The sequence below is a fragment of the Coregonus clupeaformis genome, unplaced genomic scaffold, assembly GCF_020615455.1.
Source record: "Coregonus clupeaformis isolate EN_2021a unplaced genomic scaffold, ASM2061545v1 scaf0053, whole genome shotgun sequence".
Taxonomy (NCBI): Eukaryota; Metazoa; Chordata; class Actinopteri; order Salmoniformes; family Salmonidae; genus Coregonus; species Coregonus clupeaformis.
The window spans coordinates 181,591-204,587 of record NW_025533508.1 but is presented as its reverse complement, the minus strand read 5'-3'; the positions used below and the strand labels follow the sequence as shown (position 1 = coordinate 204,587).

The 22,997-nt window shown below is 44.5% G+C and overlaps 1 protein-coding gene across 1 annotated transcript in view; it reads right to left on the bottom strand.

Moving 5' to 3' along the window:
* LOC121562834 (nephrin) overlaps positions 1–14,094 on the bottom strand; it is a 40,070-nt gene extending 25,976 nt beyond the window's left edge. Inside the window, exons 1-4 of the mRNA XM_045212816.1 lie at positions 14,004–14,094; positions 13,371–13,574; positions 10,774–10,896; positions 919–1,041 (exon numbers count right to left, since the gene is read on the bottom strand). Of these exons, the coding sequence (XP_045068751.1) occupies positions 919–1,041; positions 10,774–10,896; positions 13,371–13,574; positions 14,004–14,094 (541 nt within the window). The remainder of the gene's footprint in view (positions 1–918; positions 1,042–10,773; positions 10,897–13,370; positions 13,575–14,003) is intronic.
* Positions 14,095–22,997: the final 8,903 nt, after the last annotated feature.

The window sequence follows — 22,997 nt, the reverse complement described above, 5'->3', positions numbered from 1 at the left end:
GAGGAGGAGGAGGAAAGAGAGGAGGGGGGAGGAGGAGGAAAGAGAGGAGGAGGAGAGGAGGAAAGAGAGCAGGAGGAAAGAGAGCAGGAGGAGGAGGAGAAGGAGGAGGAGGAAAGAGAGGAGGAGGGGGAGGAGGAGGAAAAAGAGTGAAGTGTTAGTGCAAACAAGGCAAGGGTGTTCGTTTTTCCCCCACCATTTTTCCAAAGATACTTTGTGAAGAGTTGGGGGTTTCAGATGTTTTGGAAGATGGGCAGGGACTTAGCTGTCCTGACATTAGGGGGAAGCTTGTTCCACCATTGGGATGCCAGGACAGAGAAGAGCTTTGCCTGGGATGTGTAGGAGCAGGCTCCTCGTAGGGGTGGGAGGGCCAAAAGACCAGAGGTGGCAGAGTGGAGTGCTCGGGTTGGGGTGTAGGGTTTGAGCATAGCCTGAAGGTAGGGAGGGGCAGCTCCCCACTCACGTGTGTTTGACAACAGCTGATAATCAAAATAGGGGATGTGCGCTACAAAAATGAATGAATGGCGGGGAACAAGCACTATTGCGCATTAGATGATGCCTTCTCAGCATGGATGAGAAGTATTATGATATTTGTTGCTTACTGCATATGGTTTACTAACCAGTACATTCTAAATAGTATGTAGTACTATTAGTACACAGAATGTAGTTTTAATAAGTAGTAGGCAAGACTGATTTCAGACACGGCCATAGTTTTAAAATGTTCTTGTAAAAACAGGTAATTGAGTTATAGTGTAATACAATTATAGTGTAGGTTGAAACATGTCCATTGCAAACATGTTTTTCTCTCAACTCAGTACTGATTCACATTTCAAGTCTCTGCTATTCCCAATGGAAAAACCTGTATGTATTAACATTATTAAGTTGGTGTGCAGTGGGTTGATACTGTACTCTGTGACCTACCTTTAAACAGAGTGATCATTGCCTCTGGTTTTGCGTCCGGAGCGATGCATGTGACAGTGTAGCTTTTCCCTGCTACCCATGGCTCTGTGGTCTCCAGCTCAAAGTAAGGTTTAGAGGGAGGAACTGAGGGGAGAACAGAGGACTGGTGTCTATCACAGTGGTTCTGGGTTGCCTTAAGAGATATGCAGTACAGACTTTGACCAGAATTGTTTAATCTGTTTACAGATCACAGAAAAATAAGCTTTTGGTAATTAATGCATTAAAACATTTGTGACCCTTAGATGTTGAAGAAAGAGACTTGTACCAAGCTAATAAGGCATATTCTGTTATATTTCTGGAGAATCAGTGGGTCCATATCATTAGTGTGGTGTACAGTAGGGTTGGTGATGAGACGAGACAGATGCTAATCTGTTATAGCGCCAAACAGTTCTTCTCTCAGATCACCCCCCAGCTGAATATGTGATTACACAGCAGATAAAAGCACTTCCCACTCCTTTTCTCTTCCCCCTCTCTTTCATTTCTTTCGGACCATGCAGGGAATTCAGAGAAAGAAAACTTTGTTGAAGAGAGTGGAAGTTATTTGGAAGGGAATTCAGAGGGAAACTGTCACCAGATTTGCTGATCATCAAACAGGCTTCAGCACAACTGTCATTTACTCTGGACACATTATAATCTACTCCACAACAAACTGTCATTTACTCTGGACACGTGATCATCTACTCCACAACAAACTGTCACAGAATAGGATAAAGGAGTAGAAAAAAAGATGGAGATGGTAGATGAGAGGAAAGACAACTTTTAACACATATTTTACCAAGCAAATGCAAGATTTCTGTGAGTGGGTGAGAGCCAACATAGCACACAAGAAACAAAGGTCATCGCTACTTTTCAACAGATATCAACTGACAGCATGGTTTAGTGAGAGGAATATAGAGAAGAAGAGAGAGAGAGAGAGAGAGAGAGAGAGAGAGAGAGAGAGAGAGAGAGAGAGAGAGAGAGAGAGAGAAGACAAAGAAAGAAAGATAGAAAGAAAGAAAGAAAGAAAGAAAGAAAGAAAGAAAGAAAGAAAGAAAGAAAGAAAGAAAGAAAGTAAGAAAGAAAGAAAGAAAGAAAGAAAGAAAGAAAGAAAGAAAGAAAGAAAGAAAGAAAGAAAGAAAGAAAGAAAGATATAAAGAGAGAGAAAATTAAACAGTAGAGGCAGAAAGAGAGACAAACAAGCAGCTATTGTTTGTTTATCATGCGAGTCATGCAGGGGAAGAGCTATCTGTTTCATCAAGGGGTAATTCCATCATCCGCTGCTGAATGCTGACATAAATCCAATGGTTATGGCTGGATAAACAGAACACGAGCTAGTCAGCCAGTCAGTCAGTCAGCCAGACAGGTAGTTTCTCTGCTCTCCTCGACTCAGGGTAATTCACCTAGCGCCACTAGGAGGAGCTGTTGCTGTGTGCATTAGAGTAGTCATATTGGCTCCAGCCCTGCTATTGAGACAGATGAGATCTGGCTGCAGCTTCAAACTGATTTAAAGGAAGCATCCCGGTCTCCACTCCCCGGGATGCTGGGCCGATGACTGGGCCATGTGTCTATTGACAGGCCCCTGCACGCTCAATCTACTCAAGCCCACATGATTCACACGGCTGCATCACTTGTTGTGCTCCAGGAGCGTCTCGCCGCCTAACAAATCTCCTAAAATAAGAATAATGATGTTCGCAAACGAGCTGGGCAGGTATGTCATTTTTTCTCCCTCTCTCTCTCACTCTCATGCTCGCCTCCTCTTCTTATCTCTCTCTCACTCACTCCATCATCCCCTATCCTCCCTCTTCCCCTAGCCCTAGCCAACCCCCTACCTCCCTCCCTCTCTCTTTCTCTATCACTGCGGGTAAATCTGCAGAGGGAAAGTATGGTGGAGGGTGTGCTGTAGCTTGTGTTGGGAACGAGAGCTCCGCATCCACCACAGCCACTCAGGTGGACCATGTGACCCCAATGAGCCCCATCTGAGTTCCTCCCAACACATACACATACACACACATATTCCCCCCACACACACAAAAATGCATTTTCACATGTGCACAAACATGCACACTCATGCATTAACACACACACACACTCATGTGCACACACACACACACACACCCACTCTCAACACTGACAGACATGCAGACGTGCTGCTGCCATGAAGGCGAGAGACAACGAGCCGCAAAATTTGATTCATTAGACAAATACAGACGGATGGATGGATTAGGCAGATAAGAAGCAGATTAGCGCACACACATCGATATGCACATACACACACACACACATACACACACATACACACACATTCAAACACACACACAGACATACACACACATACACACACGCATACACACACACACAAACACACACACAGACAGACAGACAGATGAACAAGTCTGAAAATACATTTGCACACACAAACCCTGACTGAATCCCCCTGATCTATTTTGATTTAGGTAGCTGTGTGTCTTCGACACAGCAGGTGATCACCATACAGTAACTTCATAGAGAACACAAAGCTCCTCTGATCTGTTTGGATAAAAAATCTGATCAACAGGAAACATATAAACAAGAACACAGTTTAGAGAGTGTTTACATCAGTGTCATTGTTGACGGTCACACATACACACATGAACACATACACACGAACACACATACACACATGAACACACAGACACACATGAACACACAGACACAGATGCACTCCTGTGATAACACACGTGAATGTGAAGAGTTTATTTCCAAAACGCTATAGCCACACATTTTTAACAAAAAAAGATTTTCTTCAGAAATGATTGACATTTGTCAATTACGTTTGTGTTTTTTTGCAAAACGCTATATATCCATTGTTTAGCTGGAATGGAATGTTCGTATCCTGTATATTTGACTGTGATATGTGGTTGTCTCGCTCTCTTACTGTAAGTTACTCTGGATAAGAGCATCTGCTAAATTAGTAAAATGGCAAATGTAATTATTTTACATACAGTACATTTAAATGTACTTATATGTTACATTTTACTGAGTAAAACCTAGCAGTACTACATATTCATCTGAGAGTGAGGTGGATATATAGCATTTTGCCCCCCAAAAAACAAGATTATTTGTCTCTCTGAAATGAAACCATCAAATTATATTTTAAACAAACACATGTCTGTCATTGAACAACCCCATGCCATGATTAGATAGTGAAAAAACACACCAATCTATTTCCTAATTTCTTTAAACAATAAAAGCTAATTTAGCAACATTTCTGAAAATGGATATATAGCATTTTGGAATGAAACTCTTCATGTGCAGACTCACTAGATCAAACCAGACATGCATTCATGCACGCACGCGCAAAACACACACACACACACACTAAGGACTCAGGTGTGTGAGCTCTGAGGCTGAAAGCCATTGAAGTGGTCCCCCCCTCTTCATCCTCCTCCCTCGTTCCTCATCTCTCTCCTCCTCTCCTGCGTTCTCCCCAGTGCTGAACAGGAAGTGAAGCAGGTGTCCAGGACAGAAATAGGCCTCAGTCAGTCCTTCTCCCCCTCATCTTTCAGCCACATTACATAAGAAATAATATCTTACTCAACAACCCCCACCTCCATCCGCTGTCACACAGACACAGCATCTTCCCTGTGAGTGAGAACTGGATACTAGAGACAGACAAAACAACAACAGAACACTCACTAGCTTTTTTACCTTGCCTTGAATGCCACATATTTTACATTATTGAGCAATAACTCGTCAAATCCTTCTCATATCCGCAGCACACCACATACCTAGCTAAGGCTCATGTTTTGTCCACAGCCTTGGGCAGCTAGTACCTGTTTGCTCACTGTGCTGAAAAATACGGGCTATTTCACAGGCAAATACAACAAACATATACTCATTGAACAAAGTCACCCTGCCTTCCATTCTGCTTGTGTAAATGCCCCCGTTTAAGAGTTGCTACATTATTCATAACGAAGTGCCATAATATGAATGCTCATTATACAGTATACTCTTCATGCGCTAAACTCGTTAGCCAACTGCAAAAACCTCACCACCATACTGTCGTACCGTCGTACCGTCATACCTTATACCATACCCTCCCTTGCTCTAACTGTTCTCTCTAACCCCCAACCAACACTGATAACAAGCTTAAACACCCCCCTTTCCCCCAATCCCCATCTACTCCCACATAAATACCTAACTGCAGCTTAACTGCATGAGTAACGGATTCTTACAAACGGGGACACATCAAACAAAAACATTTTCAATATTATTTGCAGGATCCAGATATGCAGGCAGGCCTGTGCTTAGAGAGAGAGAGAGAGAGAGAGAGAGAGAGAGAGAGAGAGAGAGAGAGAGAGAGAGAGAGAGAGAGAGAGAGAGAGAGAGAGAGAGAGAGAGAGAGAGAGAGAGAGAGAGAGAGGGGAGAAAATGGAAGAAGGACTTGTTAATTAATAGGATTATATGGTAACACTAATGGTTTCAAACAAGAGACAGTGGATGTGTCAGGTGTTCTGGTATTCTGACGGGCGGGGGCCGGGGGTATACGTTTCAGCGGGGGTGGCAGAGAGGTTGTTATTGTCGTGGATTACTTGATGCCACTTGATCTGTCTATTGCCGTAATCCCCTATCTGAACTCGGCAGGAAGGGAAAAACACACAGGAATGATGTCGCCCCTGATAGAAATGTCTCGAAAATGTCCCTTTGTTGGCCCACTGAGAGGACTTATTGACATTTGTGTGCCTCCCTCTCAGCTGCCTGTGGTGATCCGTCTAGAATTAGCTGGTCATGAAACCCACAACCCACCACTCCGACCTTGGGGAATCCAATTAGAGAGCAAGGTTCGCTTTTCTTTTGGTTTTACATTATCTTTCTTTTGCTTTCTCACTCTCTTTGCATCTCTACCTCTATCTCTCTCTTCTTAAAGGAGATAGTGTGATAGTGTTTTGGCTGGCTGACTGGTGAAGGCTGTCTGTGTTATCATGGGAGCTGTGGTAGTCTGGAGGAACTCTTAACTCATTGGAAGGCTGTAAAACTGTGTTATTCATTTCACTCATAGGTTGTACAGTACTGGCTTTGGTTCTAACCCAGTATATTTTTTATTTTTAAAAGATCAGCTTAATATTGCAGATAGATTGTAACTTCCATCAATGTAATTGTCTGCATCACTTCCAATCCCCCATGTTTTTTATATATATACATACATGCATACACACATACATACATAATATATATATATATATATATATATATATATATATATATATATATATATATATATATATATATATATATATATATATATACATACACATACACATACATACACATACATACACACACATACACACACACATACATACATACACATACATATCCTTTAAGAAATATATATATATTCCCCTTTATTACATTCCAACCCCGCCACCCTTTCCCCACTTGGAGTAAACTAGTGAACAACAACGCCTAGGCCTCTACTTCCAGCCCATACCCACTATCTACATTTTATGGACACGGTCAATTTTACAGTAATTACATTTTGTTTGTTCTTTCTCCTGTACTTCTTCTACTCTCAACCTCTCCGATCATTTTCATGATGTCCATCCAGTTTGCTTCTATATGCCATATCTTTCTAACTGTGCTCCTTCGAAAAAGCTCCCAACCTACAACCCATACACTTATTATGGACACAGCGTGCCTACATTATTAGTTATCATGTTATTGTTTGTTGTTAGTTGTTATTAGTCCCATCCTTCAATTCCATTCAACACCTCCCATCTATCTTTTAACACATCCATATAGGATTTCTATTTGCCATATATATTTCAACTGTACTGTGATGTCTTACAAAAGTTCTGAACCTTTCTATTCTCATTGTTTCTACAGATTGTGAATTGAAAATAAACATTTTTGCTAATAGTATTATTATGTTATTGATCGATTGACTATGACTTTTCAGATCACCCAGTAGTGCTATCTGCAGGGTTAGCTCCAGGTAAATATTGCAATCCTTTAGCCATTCCAGAATTACAATAATAACACATCGAATTCAATTCATCAACTAATATTCAAGCCTGTGATTAGTTGAAGAAAGTTTTTTTGTGTTATGCTGGAACAACCATCTGCACACCTCTGGGTCCCCAGGACCAGGACTGACCACTGCTGTAAAGTCAGGATTTAGATTGGTCTGTGGCCTCAGGCTGGTCTGTCTGTCTGATTGTATCAATAGATCCATCTGTCATGGAATCAGGTGGAAAACATGCAGGGAAAATATGCCGGGATAGCAGCTGGGAAGTGTGGGAGCATTAGGATCTGAGCATGATGAACAGACAGGGTCTCCTCCAGACAGACTACTACACTACAGTCTCGTGACACCCTGAGCTCTCTGATTTGGGCCTGGATCTCTCTGATCTGGGCCTGGATCTCTCTGATCTGGGCCTGGACCTCTCTGATCTGGGCCTGGATCTCTCTGATCTGGGCCTGGATCTCTCTGATCTGGGCCTGGACCTCTCTGATCTGGGCCTGGATCTCTCTGATCTGCGCCTGGATCTCTCTGATCTGGGCCTGGACCTCTCTGATCTGGGTCTGGACCTCTCTGATCTGGGCCTGGACCTCTCTGATCTGGGCCTGGACCTCTCTGATTTGGGCCTGGTGCCTCATAGGCATCTCTGTGGATCGCCTTTACATATTGTGAGTGAGTGTGTACACCTACATACACACACACACACCCAACAACAAACTTCACGTCACAGCAGTGATAAATGTGGGACTGAGTCCTGCTGTAGCTGCAGGTGTATAAAGACTGAGCTGGCTGGAACTGGGGGAAGTGTAGAGAGAGCTGGGGTTCACTCCCCCCCCTCCTTCCTTTTTCTCTCAGAAAAAATGTCAGAAAAACCTGCTCCCTTCCCAGGAGAGCAAGAGAGGCAGCGAGAGAGTCACCAAGGCAACCCCCCCCCCCCAGCACCCCGGTATACACACTCCATGGCCATCAAAAAGAAAGAGCGAGAGAGCGAGAGAGAGAGGGAGAGATGAATGGAGAAGGGGGAAATGAATACACCGTGGCAGGAGAAGAAAAGCTCTTTCAGAGTCGCCGTGCTCTCCACATATGGCATAGCTCCCAAAAGCAAGGAGACAGAGAAAGCCAGCGTCGAGAGAGAGCGAGAGAGAGAGAGAGAGAGAGAGAGAGAGAGAGAGAGAGAGAGAGAGAGAGAGAGAGTATGCTGTTCATCATAAAGTGACAACAGGCGGCCTGGTATACTCGCACAATTACATCCATTCCTTCCCACGTCTGTGTGGAAACTTTTTATTCACTCCCATTCTTTTATGATTTACTTCTCCAGGAGCTACTGACACGGAGCACTATGAGTGGCTGTCACTGCTTGTGTGTGTGTGTGTGTGTGTGTGTGTGTGTGTGTGTGTGTGTGTGTGTGGCGCGTGCGTGTGCATGTGTGTTTGTGGCCCATAGAATCTAGAACATATCTCAATTGTCATATTTCTCTAATGTGTGTGATAAAGCCACAATCTTAGATATGTCCTGCAGTTCATGGTCATAGGAGGAGCGGATGGACTGTGCAACTGTTGGGTTGGGGTTGCTGTATTCACCTTGCTGTCTGCCACTCTGAACTCAATTTTTTTTGCAATTTACAAATGAGATCGCCCTCTGTCATACAGAGTGAACGGTGTCCTGATGAGACAGCAACTTTTCTGACTGAGCCAGGCGAAATCGTGAATCAGAATCATTACTATGGATATATCCAAAGGATTTTTAATAGAAAAAAACTCTAACAAATGAAAATACTGCTAGTTTGCTGTCATTTCAGCTGCAGAGATTGACGTGATTTGATTTGCTGTTGATGGCGAGCTAACAAAAGACAAGAACGTTAGCCAGCCTGAATAGAAAACATTATTTGATTGCATAGCAATCATGGAAAAATAATTAGCAACCAGATTTTTGTGCTGACTATTTCCTTTGGTGAAAGGATGAAATAGTATGAACTGATTTATCCAAATAATGTTTTTGATGAAAATATGTCACTCATTATTTTAATCTGTTGGTAAACTGTTTGTTAATGTCACGATCGCCAATGAAGTATGACCAAAGCGCAGCGTTGGGAGTGAACATCTTGACTTTAATAATCACACGAGAATACAGAACAAACCACGATCGTGAAGTCCTCAGTGAATACTACTGAACAATGAACAAAAACCCACAACCACAAGGTGAACACAGACATTTAAATATGGCTCCCAATCAGAGATAACGAGCCGACAGCTGACACTCGTTACCTCCGATTGGGAGTCACTGACCAAACATAGAACGCGAACACCTAGACACTACCCACAGTACACAACACACGGAAATCTACACACCCTGACTAAACACAAAAAGTCCTAGAACCAGAGTGTGACAGTACCCCCCCCTAAAGGCGCGGACTGCGACCGCGCCTAAATACAAGCAAACAGGGGAGGGCTGGGTGGGCATTCCTCCTCGGCGGCGGCTCCGGCTCCGGGCTTGCTCCCCACTTCCTCTCCAACCCCCCAAAGTACCCCTGGTCCTGTCTAGCCCCGCTGGCCGGAACCGGACTGACGACACGCGCCCCTGGCTTGGTGCGTGGATCCTGGCTGGACGGCTCTGGCGGATCCCGGCTGGACGGCTCTGGCGGATCCCGGCTGGACGGCTCTGGCGGATCCTGGCTGGACGGCTCTGGCGGATCCTGGCTGGCGGACGGCTCTGGCTGGACAGGGCTGACGACGCACCCCGTAGGCTCGGTGCGTTGAGCAGAGACAGGCCGGGCTGGGCTGGTGAAACGCACCACAGACTTGGTGCGGGGCGCAGGAACAGGCCGAGCTGGGCTGGCGACGCACCCCGTAGGCTTGGTGCGTTGAGCAGGAACAGACAGAACCGCACTGGGGACACACACCCCTGGCCCTACACGGGGATCAGGAACGGGCCGGACCGGACTGGAAACACCCCCCAGTACCTCTCGCCGTGCCTCCACACTTTCCATCCCCTTCGTAACCAGTGGCCCCCTTAAACTGGCGGCCATATCTGCCAACCTCTTGCACTCCTCCGGGCCGTACACCTTCTGCCCCGACGTCGTGAGCCCCCCCCTAAAAATTTTCTGGGGGTCTCTCCTCTCGTATTCCAACTGCTGCTTGGTCTCGTTGTGGTGGGTTTTTCTGTCACGATCGCCAATGAAGTATGACCAAAGCGCAGCGTTGGGAGTGAACATCTTGACTTTAATAATCACACGAGAATACAGAACAACCCACGATCGTGAAGTCCTCAGTGAATACTACTGAACAATGAACAAAAACCCACAACCACAAGGTGAACACAGACATTTAAATATGGCTCCCAATCAGAGATAACGAGCCGACAGCTGACACTCGTTACCTCCGATTGGGAGTCACTGACCAAACATAGAACGCGAACACCTAGACACTACCCACAGTACACAACACACGGAAATCTACACACCCTGACTAAACACAAAAAGTCCTAGAACCAGAGTGTGACAGTTAAAGCAAAAAGGAGCCCAAAATAAGACTAAACAGCCGACTCAAGTTGCATAGCAACAAATAACACATTGTATCAAATACAAATAATACATCTCCACATTTTAGGCGCCTCCAGTCTGTGCTGCTGCAACAGTTCCTATCTTATTTTAACTGGATTAAAGATTCTTACCAATATGAATGAATATTTAACAAATCACCTCTTTAAATGCAGATTACAGGTCAAGAGGTCCAGTGTATGGCTGAGCTCCTGAAGATTTTCATCATACATTATTGTAATGCTTCGTCTTGAATAATATCAGCCCCCCCTCCCCGTGGAGTAACAGTGGTTTTACTCACTCTGCACATTGATCCACGCTGTATGGGAGATGATTGCCCGGCTGCTCTCGGACTGGCCCACTTGGCATTCGTAGGGGGCGTCGTCCTCCAGTTCGGTTTTCTCGATCTGGAGATGGTACTGTCCTGGAGTAGAGAGAGACACAAAGACAGTCATTCATGTTGTAATGACACATTATCTTGTAATTGCGAGGCTTCACAAAATGAACTGTAATTACAATGAGAGGTGGTCCATTTAGTCTCTACCATTCACTGTTCATCTGAAATAGCTCTCTTTGTACACGTTCAATGTACATCTATGAACATTTACTACCAAGCCCCTGTGTCTCTATGGGGCACTGGGTCCAAAAAGCACTGAGCTTTGGATTACTTTCAACCGAGGAAATATGGTTGAATGAACACAGATGTTTTGTGTGGGAAATTAAAGACTTGAATATCTGTAATTCTGCCAGATTATGTGGTTGGTACAGAGCTGTTATAATGCTGTAGATTCAGCGTAATGTCTGCCTGCATCATTGTTACCTATGGGGAAACAGACTGGTAGGATTCTCATTTATCAGGCACCAAATCGAAGCCCTTTGAAAAGAGGAGAGAGAGTTGTATTGACTACCGACCGCTGTGAGAGAGCTTGGTTTCCACACATACAGAGGAGGATCTTCGCACCAGATACACACTGGAATTCCATCTGTTTATAACACAGGAGGCTTTAGTCCAATTCATTAAATATTTTCTTTAGCATTGTGTACCCGAATTTGGGGAAATTTTTGCTTGCAACTTGATCTCACGCTCTGTTCATTTACCATTATGCTACATAGGATTGGAAAATAGCAGACACACACTAACCAATGAAGAGGGATAGCTTGTGTGGTGTATGAAGTCTGACTCCTCCAGATCTGTCATGTTGTTTTGCATTGGAGGGAATATGGTATGTATCGATTGAGGAGGACAGACAAAGTGCCTCTCCATCTTTATTTCTCTTCTGATAGTGTCTCACCATCCAGGGGTTAATATGTTGACTGATGCCATAAAACGTGTGTATTATAGGATGTTTGGGGTCAGGGAGTGTTTTTCCTGCTCTGTGTCGCTCTCTGACTAACAGCATACTAACATGTATAAAATAGCATCTTGGTGTGACAACCTCCCAGGCCTAAAAAAGGACTCATCAACAAAGCTGGCAAGATAATTAATACCATCCAGCAGCAATTTTCACATCTATGCTATCATACAGCGGAGAGGGAAGACTTCGAATTATTAATCATTTTCCTCTTTCCTGAAATTACTCACCACAAATGCCGCAATCAACTTGCCAAGTGTGTGTGTGTGTGAGCGTATGTGAGAGTGTGAGAGCTCTTTCAGCGCCAACAGACATCACTGACGGTGACAATCAGTGACAAGTATCATGGAGTGGCGTCAAGTGTTAGCGCTTGTGTTTTTGCTTCTATAGTATGTAAATATATGTTTGCTCTAAGCATATATATCTGTCTCTTTGTTTGTGTGAATATGTGTGTGTGTGTGTGTGTGTGCATAAGTGTGTGCGTGCAAATGTAGGTGTCTGTGTGTTCATCAGTGTGTGTGTGTGGTTGTTGTTCTTTTATCCGTTGACCCAGTTTCAGTGGAGAGTAGAGCAGGGGACATGAAAGAGGGACCTCACAGAGGAGTAGGGGTCAGATGCAACCTGAACACTGGCAGACACTGGCACACACAGACCAGCACAGCCACGCACTGGAGCTGAAAAACACATGAACTCACACAGACACACATACAGACACTTACATATTCACAGACACCTGTGTGTGTGTGTCTGTGTGTGTGTGTGTGTCTGTGTGTGTGAGTGTGTAGTGCATGCCAGTCTACCTATCAGTCTCTGTGAATATGTGTGCAATGTATAGAGTACAGTGCGTACCTGTATGTCTGTCAGCTATCGTGTGCCAGTCTGCTAGCGTCGTGTGTCTCACGACAGCCATGGCACCGTGGAATAGCACCATGCGGCTCGGTGCTGGTTGATCATGAGCAGATGCTCTTATTTAGGATCGCCTTCTAATTGGCGATTCTTTTTTATAGACGCCGTGTGCGGATCCTGCTTATTCTCATCCACATTCTACTGAGCCACATTCTCTCACTCTCACTCTCACTCTCACTCTCACTCTCACTCTCACTCTCACTCTTACTCTCACTCTCACTCTTACTCTCTCTCTCTCTCTCTCACACTCTCTCTTGCCGCTTTCATTTTCCTTTTATTCACTTCTGAGGGAGACAATGGCGGTACACACAAGGCTATTTCACACTCACATAGTCTCTGTAGTCAAAGATGGCCTCTGTTTAGAAGTCCTCTGTTAAGCCACTACCATCAGGTCCCCATGGTAACTTCATTCAGGCCTATCACTGTGTCCTCCATGCATATCAAGGCTACTGTATACAGTTTAGGCTTACTGCTACTATGTCTGTCATACAGCCAATTAATTTAATGCTGACATAAGGCGCCCTTAGCCTGGCTCAACCCTGGCTATAACCCTAACCCTAGCTTCAAGTCCACATCCTGGTTCAACCCTAACCCTCAACCACAACCCTAACTCTAACCCCATCCCTCCCCAGGTTCTCACCTCTCTTAGGGTCCCCCAACAGGCTGTAGCGAGGGAACCCCGGCAGGCTCTGTTGGGGACCCAGAAGGAGGCCATCCTTCACCCACTGGACGGCCCCTGAGGGCCTCAGCACCTCACACCTCAGCATCACCGTAGTCCCTGCACGTACCGTCATGTTCTTGGGCTGGGTTCTGAACGCCTGCTGGGCCCCCACCTCCATCACACCTGAAGAAGAGAGAGGGAGGGAAAGGAGGGAAGATGGTGAGAGGATGGAGAGGAAAGAGGGAAATGTGGGAGGGATGGGTTAGGGGGATTGGAAAATGGATGGAGGGAGAGGATGAGAAGATGGAGAGGAAGAAGGGAAAGAGGAAGGCAGGGGATGAGGGGGGCTCAAATCAACACGGTAGAGTCGGGCCACATTATTCATCACATCCTATGTTTTATTGATGGGAAATTGGAGCGATTCGGCCCTGCAAATGAGTCAATAATGTAATGACTGCGAATTAAACCCCTCCTCGGTCCAGGAGATAAGGAATGAAAAGGAAGAGGAGGAGGACGAGGAGGAGCAGGAGGGGGGAGTGGGGCGAACCCACCAAGCCCTCATTCACCCATTGCTTTTTCTTCACTGTCGATGTCCCTTCGGCTAATTCCTACAGATGAGAGTAATGATATTTGGTTTAATGCCCTCGTTTGTCATAGGTGGTGTGGGGGTGTCAGGAGGTGTCAGGAGGTGGGCGTGGGCCATCCCTCACTCCCTGTATAAAGTGACACGCTCCGGTACACTGCACTGGTGGCTGGAAGGTAACCTTACCACCACTCAGCCAGCCTGGGAGTGAGTGAGTGAGGTAGAGGCTAGAACAATGAGACCAGGATCACAAGGTAATGCGATTGTAGCTGCATGCAAAGTCCTACGCTAATTAGGGGCCCTAATATATAACCATGCATCTTATTTTTAAACTATGCAGTGGAGAGGAGAGCAGCTATTTACACCGCCTAATTCCGGAAGGTTGTTTGAATCTTGACCCTCTTTGAGCCAATCACAATGTTGTTTGCAAACTGCATGCTCGGCTGCGCCTCGGCAACATGAGTGAGAGGGAGAACTCTCAGATCAAGGGGACATCAGTCACCTCAAGGCAAACGTGAAGGGCAAGATTGGCCATTATAGACGACGCATACAAACAACCAGCCACACAATCACATTTGCATATCAGTTTACATAAATGAATACACAACAATTCAGTGTACCAAAGAGCAGTAAAAGGAAGTTGAAAAACAAACAGGAACTAAATGGATTCTTCTCTTCCACTACCTAGAGAGGTGCATGGGGGATGGAGGTGGTAAGACAGGCAAACATCGTAGGCCATTGATTTCCTTTCCTCATCCAAGGATTTGGCATCTATTTGAACTAGATAATGGCTTGGGATTATGCTATGACGCTGATGCTGTCCACAAAACTCTATGGCATCCGCTGTTACAACGAGATGGAAGCAGAGGCTAGCCATACTCTGGGGTATGGTGTAACAGCTGAACAGCTGTGAAAAGCATCTGTAATAATTGCAGTTGAAGTTATTAGTATCAAAACATTGGACAGGGTCGACAGAAAGCAGGTAGAGGTTATGAGAAGATGATACCTGGCACTTGTTAACTTACAATGTCTCTCTGTTTCTTTCTGTGATGCTTTCAAAGGCAGGAGAGAGAGAATTTAAATATAAATGCATGCTATCAGACCTCATTAACTTGAAATAATTATGTCAGCAGTACAGTGGAATCTGTTCCATTACCAGATTAGTTTGGATGATAAATATTGGTTGTGATTGTTAGTTTTATTTTGGAGATGATTTACTGTATGTGTCAGTAAATCTGCATAATAATGTTATGAGCACTGTAACTATATTTGTTTCACAGAGCAAAGGCTTACAAGTACTGTTTGATTTCATGTTGATTGACGGCCACCATGTTTTAATATGATTTACAAAATAATCCGAACAGATGTCATTGTCTGAGGAGTTCCAGCAGCAATAAACAGACGGTTACAGATTGGAAAAACAACAACCTTGACAGTTTGGTGATTCGACAGCGTATTTTGAGAAAATGATTAGCCACTCGTCACAGGATCCTTCTCTTCTGACAATGTGCTGTTGTTAAGCTGTCCTGTTTTTGCTCCCAATCAGTTGGTTGTGCTCTTCTGGGAACCAGCTGGTACATTGGCATGGCAGTATAATGGGCTAGAATGGTAAATGGTGAGGTCTTAGCACAATGTCTAATTGTATCAATGTGGTTGTTGATAAATAACAACCCAATGCCAGAAGTGTTCAATGCAAGGTAAGTGAAAAGCAATGCAACAGCCGAGGGTATTAGCGAGGAACAATTCCTGAAGTGCTGCATACAATTATCAACAACACTACAACAGTCCACAGAAACCTTGATGCAAACTCATCCATTGAGTTGAACGGAACTCTAGATTATGCCTCTCACAAAGTCAATGAGAGCACAGTGCTATAGAGTTCTATAATGGTGTGTAACTTAATAGAAGGACTTGCTGATTTTCTAAAGGTGACAATAGGTCCATTGTGGCTGTTAATCTTACCCCATAGCAGAGTGAGGAGAAGAAGAAGGGGACTAGGGGAACACGTTGTTGACGACAAACCCATCTCAAACCTCAGGCTCCAATCGTTCAATCCAGGCCCTGCGGAATCCTGAAACGACCAATCACAGAGCAGACAGACAGTGAACTGTTAGTCAATGTTGTTGAAAGTTGAGTTAGTCAAGTTGACTCAATGTCAAGTTTTGCGTTACAGTCAATTTCCTGAGCACATACAAAGTATTCTCAAAGCCATAGCCAAATATTGTGCTAGCTACTGTAGCTAGCTATGTTGGTGAAAACAGACTAACCTGGTTACTGATCATTGGATGACTCTTGCATGCATTAGTGAATTAACCCATCAACAGTTTTGAGTTAAATTCATGACGAACACTATGTCTACTTCCATTACATTGTGTTCTGTTCTAAAATCTAACAGTCCCCCTCTGCTTGTTTCTTTTTGGAAAGGGACCCGATGTGCACTTAGTTTGCAATCAATCAATTTATCTGTCGCGGTGGAACAAATAATTGTGATTTACTTAATTGAAAACTAAACATTTTCTCATCTGAATAAACAAAATGAATTAAAAGCAACGGTTCTTTGAGGCATCTTCCCTTGGTCGATTAGTTGCACTCGAACAGGCTTTGATAAGAATTAGCTCACACTCATTTATTCCTGGCTCTCAGAAACATCAGTGCATTTCAGAGCCCCCCAACATACACTTTGAACACACAAGGGCAATTTGCTCCCCCTTCACCACATTAGACGTCTGTTCTGAGCTCTCAAAAACTCATCTGCCTTCTCTCTCTTTCTCTCTCTCTCGCTCTCTCTCTCTCTCCCTCTCTCTCTCTCTCTCTCTCTCTCTCTCTCTCTCTCTCTCACTCTCTCTCTCTCTCTCTTTGTTTCTCTCTCTCACTCTCACTCTCCCTCTCTGTTTTTTTCTCTCTCTGTTTTTCTCTCTCTGTCTGTTTCTCGTTCTCTCTCACTCGCTCCCTGTCTCTCTCTCTCTCTGCCTACCTTTCCCCCTTTCTAATACACCTTTTAAAGGGGCAATCTGAAGTTGCTACATGTATATACATTTTTGGACTTACTGTATATATTATATGTACCCATTGATTCTTGAAGAATATTACTTATATTCAATATAACTTAACCTCATGAGCTTGGTTCAACTGTCATATCCCCTCAGAGCCCAAAATAAACGCTTGTTTTACTCCAATGTTTGTAAACAAAGTAAATGTAAACTAACACTGTATAGCCTTAAAACATGTTTAAATTATACTTTTGATATCATGGATTGTTATTCCTTGCTCTGTTTAGGAATTTGGTTACATTTCTCCTGCCCCATCCCTCAGGGGCAGGGTTGCGCTTTGTTTTTATTTCACCTGCAGATTGCCCCTTTAAAACACCATAAACATTTCAACCCCAACCGATGTTCATGAATTTATTTTCCTCATACATTATTTTCCATCCCAGTCTGCCCTTTGCCTCACATCTGAGATCTAAATGCCAGAGTGTGTAAAGTGCTGGCTGGTTGGTTTCTATATGTGTAATGAAAGCTCCCCATGCCTTCCCTCCTCCATTGTGGGAGCGGGTGCTGTTACGGCAGAACTGCAGAACTGCAGGGCCCCGACTGGGCTGGGAGGCAGAGAGATGAAACTGGTCTGGAGAGGAAGGCCACATGACTCAACACTTTTCTACAGGACATATTAATGAAAAGAGGCGCAGCCTACTAACTTTGACCTCTCGTCCCCTCCCTGCGCCACCGCCACCACCGCTAACCCAAACACAGGGCTTAATTACTGGGAAAATAGGTCCGTGCACAAAATGGAGAATTGGTTCATTCTCGAGTGTGTGTGTTTTTGTTTAGTTTCGTTGTACATGAGAATGTTTATTTTAGGGTTGGGTCTGGGCGCGGTTATTTGTAGTGCTGTGTCTGTCGGATGAACTCTGATGAACTCATGTTAGAATGAAAACGAATGCAGAAAACAATAATCAAATAAATAAATATATGTTTTATTGTCACAAAAACGGATAGCTGCAGTGAAACGTGTCATTTTACAGGGTCAGCCATAGTAGTACGGCACCCCTGGAGCAAATTAAGGTTAAGTGCCTTGCTCAAGGGCACATCAACAGATGTTTTACCTTGTCAGCTCAGGTACCTATTGTTTACTGGCCCAACGCTCTAATCACTAGGCTACCTGAGAAAACCATACACACGAGTATGCATGCATGAACACATGCACGCAAGCATACACACAAACACATATTCAAAATTCACAATATGAGACACAAACAGACAGCTACAAACCAGGCCCTCAGCCCTGGCGGCTATTCGAGTTCTTGTCCTTGTACAGATCTCTGTCATTATCCATAACTAGCTCAACAAGCTTCATAACACGCACGCATGCACACAGTATAATGGAATACATGAACAATTACATTCATTCAGTATCTACAGTGCCTTCAGAAAGTACTCACACCCCTTTACTTTTTCCACATTTACGCAAGTGCCATCAAACTAAATCATTTATTTGTCTAGGAAAACATTGTACTGTATAATATAATCTGTATTTCACTGACAACAATAGAGTTGTATGAGTCAGGATGTGATTGAAAACCTATTGTGCTCACCACCAAGGATAAGCATTGTTGTAACTTGCCTGTATAAGTCAGTAGACATTCTACCTTCACTGCTACTACAGTTTCTGACCTAGTCCCTCAGTAGCTTTCCACAGATGCAAATGAAAAAGTTTGATTTGAAATTTGATTCGCTCTCGGAGACAAGTCAGCTGTACTCTCCTCCAGGGTATTGGAGAGAGCAGAGGCATCGAGCGTGACCCCGACAGGTAGATTTTTAATGGCTTCTTTCATAACATCATCAAACGACTCAATACACTCAATCCTGGACCAATTTGATGCGAAACCCCATGAAATCACTCAATGTGCAGAAAATGAAGCCTCAACCTCATGCAACCATGCAATTCAGATATGGTCCTACATCTTATTAACAGGCTCGCCCACACACCGCCATTCTCACCATTAGCCTGTGGGCCCAATTACAGGGCCTCATAGGGGAGGTCTGTTGTGAACCCATTACACCACTGACACTCACCAGCAGAATCAGTTATAGGCCAAAGATGCAGATTAGGTTATCCACATGGCTTAATCAAATCCAAGTCATTAATTGTGCATGAAAACATGGTGGTCCTCTGACAGTCTGATTAGCGTTGCCTGGGTGAGTCTGCCTGCTTGTCCAGACGCAAATAGACAGAGCAAACCTCAAGCCAAGTCAAGGACGGGCAGGTGGACGAGCCAGATTGCATCAGCCTCGTCCAGCAATTTACTGTGGCAGCTGGACAGCATGTCTCCGAGAAGCTCTTCTCACCAACCTGAGCAGAGTGTTTGTCTGCTTGGCTCGGTTTCTGTTTCTGGTCTGCAGAGTCGTCAACTTCAACTCAATGTGTCTCTCTCTCTGACTCCCTCACATGTCACTTGCCTCGAGAGAAAGTTAAACCTCTCGAAGTGATGGGAAGAGCGATAAAAAGAGAGAGACAGGAGAGAAGACCTCCTTTCAAACCTCCACTGACTCATCCTTATCTGTCTCCTGAGAGCTCACAGAGAGACAGAGGTAGAGAGAGAAAAAGAGACGCGATAGTGAGAGAGAGAAAGAGTAAGAGAGTGCATCTCTCATAAAGAAGCCACTAGTCTTTGAATATGCGTAGGGATTTGCATGAGAGAGAGAGAGAAGAGCTGTGCTTACCTGTTGAGAAACGTCGAGGCCCGGGAGCCACTCTCTATGTCTCGCCTGATCTCACGATGCCGCTTGGAACAAAAGTGTGCCGTGTGGATGAGAAAGAATGCCAATAGGACTCTCCCACTCTCTGACTCCACATGTACTGTATCTTCCTCTTCTTAGACAGTGAAAGACACTGGAGGAGGAGAGAGGAGTGTGTGTGTGGAGGGTTAGGGGGGGACATCTTAAGGAAAAATAGATGACAAGAAAACAGCTGACAACTAAATAGTGATGCCACTCTTTTAGATGTTTTACATCTAGCGATAAGGAGTATATAGGCTAGGGATAGGGAGTAGGGAAGCAATATCATTTCAAGTCTACTAGAATATTCTAAATGTATAATAAAAAGCTTAAATATGCCTGTACAGTATACAGTGAGGGAAAAAATGATTTGATCCCCTGCTGATTTTGTACGTTTGCCCACTGACAAAGACATGATCAGTCTATAATTTTAATGGAAGGTTTATTTGAACAGTGAGAGACAGAATAACAACAAAAATATCCAGGTAAACGCATGATAAAAATGTTTTCAATTGATTTGCATTTTAATGAGGGAAATAAGTATTTGACCCCTCTGCAAAACATGACTTAGTACTTGGTGGCAAAACCCTTGTTGGCAATCACAGAGGTCAGACGTTTCTTGTAGTTGGCCACCAGGTTTGCACACATCTCAGGAGGGATTTTGTCCCACTCCTCTTTGCAGATCTTCTCCAAGTCATTAGGGTTTCGAGGCTGACGTTTGGCAACTCGAACCTTCAGCTCCCTCCACAGATTTTCTATGGGATTAAGGTCTGGAGACTGGCTAGGCCACTCCAGGACCTTAATGTGCTTCTTCTTGAGCCACTCCTTTGTTGCCTTGGCCGTGGGTTTTGGGTCATTGCCATGCTGGAATACCCATCCACGACCCATTTTCAAAGCCCTGGCTGAGGGAAGGAGGTTCTCACCCAAGATTTGACGGTACATGGCCCCGTCCATCGTCCCTTTGATGCGGTGAAGTTGTCCTGTCCCCTTAGCAGAAAAACACCCCCAAAGCATAATGTTTCCACCTCCATGTTTGATGGTGGGGATGGTGTTCTTGGGGTCATAGGCAGCATTCCTCCTCCTCCAAACATGGCGAGTTGAGTTGATGCCAAAGAGCTCGATTTTGGTCTCATCTGACCACAACACTTTCACCCAGTTCTCCTCTGAATCATTCAGATGTTCATTGGCAAACTTCAGATGGCCCTGTATATGTGCTTTCTTGAGCAGGGGGGCCTTGCGGGCGCTGCAGGATTTCAGTCCTTCACGGCGTAGTGTGTTACCAATTGTTTTCTTGGTGACTATGGTCCCAGCTGCCTTGAGATCATTGACAAGATCCTCCCGTGTAGTTCTGGGCTGATTCCTCACCATTCTCATGATCATTGCAACTCCACGAGGTGAGATCTTGCATGGAGCCCCAGGCCAAGGGAGATTGACAGTTCTTTTGTGTTTCTTCCATTTGCGAATAATCACACCAACTGTTGTCACCTTCTCACCAAGCTGCTTGGCGATGGTCTTGTAGCCCATTCCAGCCTTGTGTAGGTCTACAATCTTGTCCCTGACATCCTTGGAGAGCTCTTTGGTCTTGGCCATGGTGGAGAGTTTGGAATCTGATTGATTGATTGCTTCTGTGGACAGGTGTCTTTTATACAGGTAACAAACTGAGATTAGGAGCACTCCCTTTAAGAGTGTGCTCCTAATCTCAGCTCGTTACCTGTATAAAAGACACCTGGGAGCCAGAAATCTTTCTGATTGAGAGGGGGTCAAATACTTATTTCCCTCATTAAAATGCAAATCAATTTATAAAATTTTTGACATGCGTTTTTTCTGAATTTTTTTGTTGATATTCTGTCTCTCACTGTTCAAATAAACCTACCATTAAAATGATAGACTGATCATTTCTTTGTCAGTGGGCAAACGTACAAAATCAGCAGGGGATCAAATACTTTTTTCCCTCACTGTAGCTGTAATGAACAGCTAGAGCAGCAGCAGAGGATATGATTCCCCTGCTCATCCTTTCAGATGGAGACTACGGAACTCATAGTGTCTGGGGTGTGAGGGAGCAAGGGAACCTTCAAAGATACAAAGGCAACATGGATGTCTCCACTGCCGCCCGTTTTGTAACATTTATGCTCATACATAATGCATGGGACAGCGAGTATCCACTTTACTTTATTTTATATACTGAATAGTCCTGGGGGGATTCAGCTGCACTGCTGAAGAGTTGGAGACTTTACACAGAATTCATTTTCCACTGCAGAATATTTGATTTCGTGCTGAATGGTTCCAATATGCCTCCCAGTCTCCAGTCACCATTCACTTTCAAGGTGTATACTTTCATATATATATTAAAGTACACACCTGAAAGTGAATGGTGCTGGAGACCGAGAGCCAAATTGGAACCTTTCTACAGTGACTAAAACTCAAAGGTCACATTAGTTTTCTACCAGTATGTATGTTTTATTTGACCTTAGGATAGACCCCACTTACTGCATTTTATGTCCAATCTGCAGTATTCAGGCCATATTCAACCATATACAGCATATATTATACAGTATTCACAGCCATGCATTAGGCATAGACCCTCTGCAGCAGGCATTGTCTGTGGTGTTAATAAGCTTTCCACAGCCTCTGCAGGTAATAAAGAGAGGGCAGCGGCACGGAGCCCCTGTAGTGTGTGTGCTGTGCTGTGTGTGTGCGTGTGTGTGTGGTTGCCTGCTCCTCTGTGTGTGTGTGTGTGGGGGGTTGTGCTGTGGGGACAGATGCTAACAGCTGGGCCATGTAGTTGGAGGTGGCCCCTCCGACAGTCATTAAATACAGTAGCCCAGGGCTGAAAGGTTAATTACCCTGCATGGAGGGGGTAGATAGGGGAGGAGGCAAGGAGGCGAGGGAGGCCATGGAGGAGCTCACTGCTCACACAAACAGCACTGTCAGCAACACGGCTAACGCAGGAGCCTCCGCGGCTAGACAGGAGGAGAGGAGAGTGACAGAGAGATGGAGAGAGAAAAGAGCGATACAGAGGGGAGGGGGAGATGGAGAGTGAACCAGGAGAGGGATGGTGAGAGAAGAACTGCAGGAAAATGGCTTAAAATAGGAGGGTTGAAAATAATTGATGACAGAAGGCTGTACAGGTAGTGGGAAAATAGTGAGAGGAAGGTAGACAAGAACGAGGGAAATAGATAATGGAAAGAGGGAAACGAGAGATGGATAGAAAGAGACAGGGAGAGAAATGAGGAGGAAAATTAAAGATAG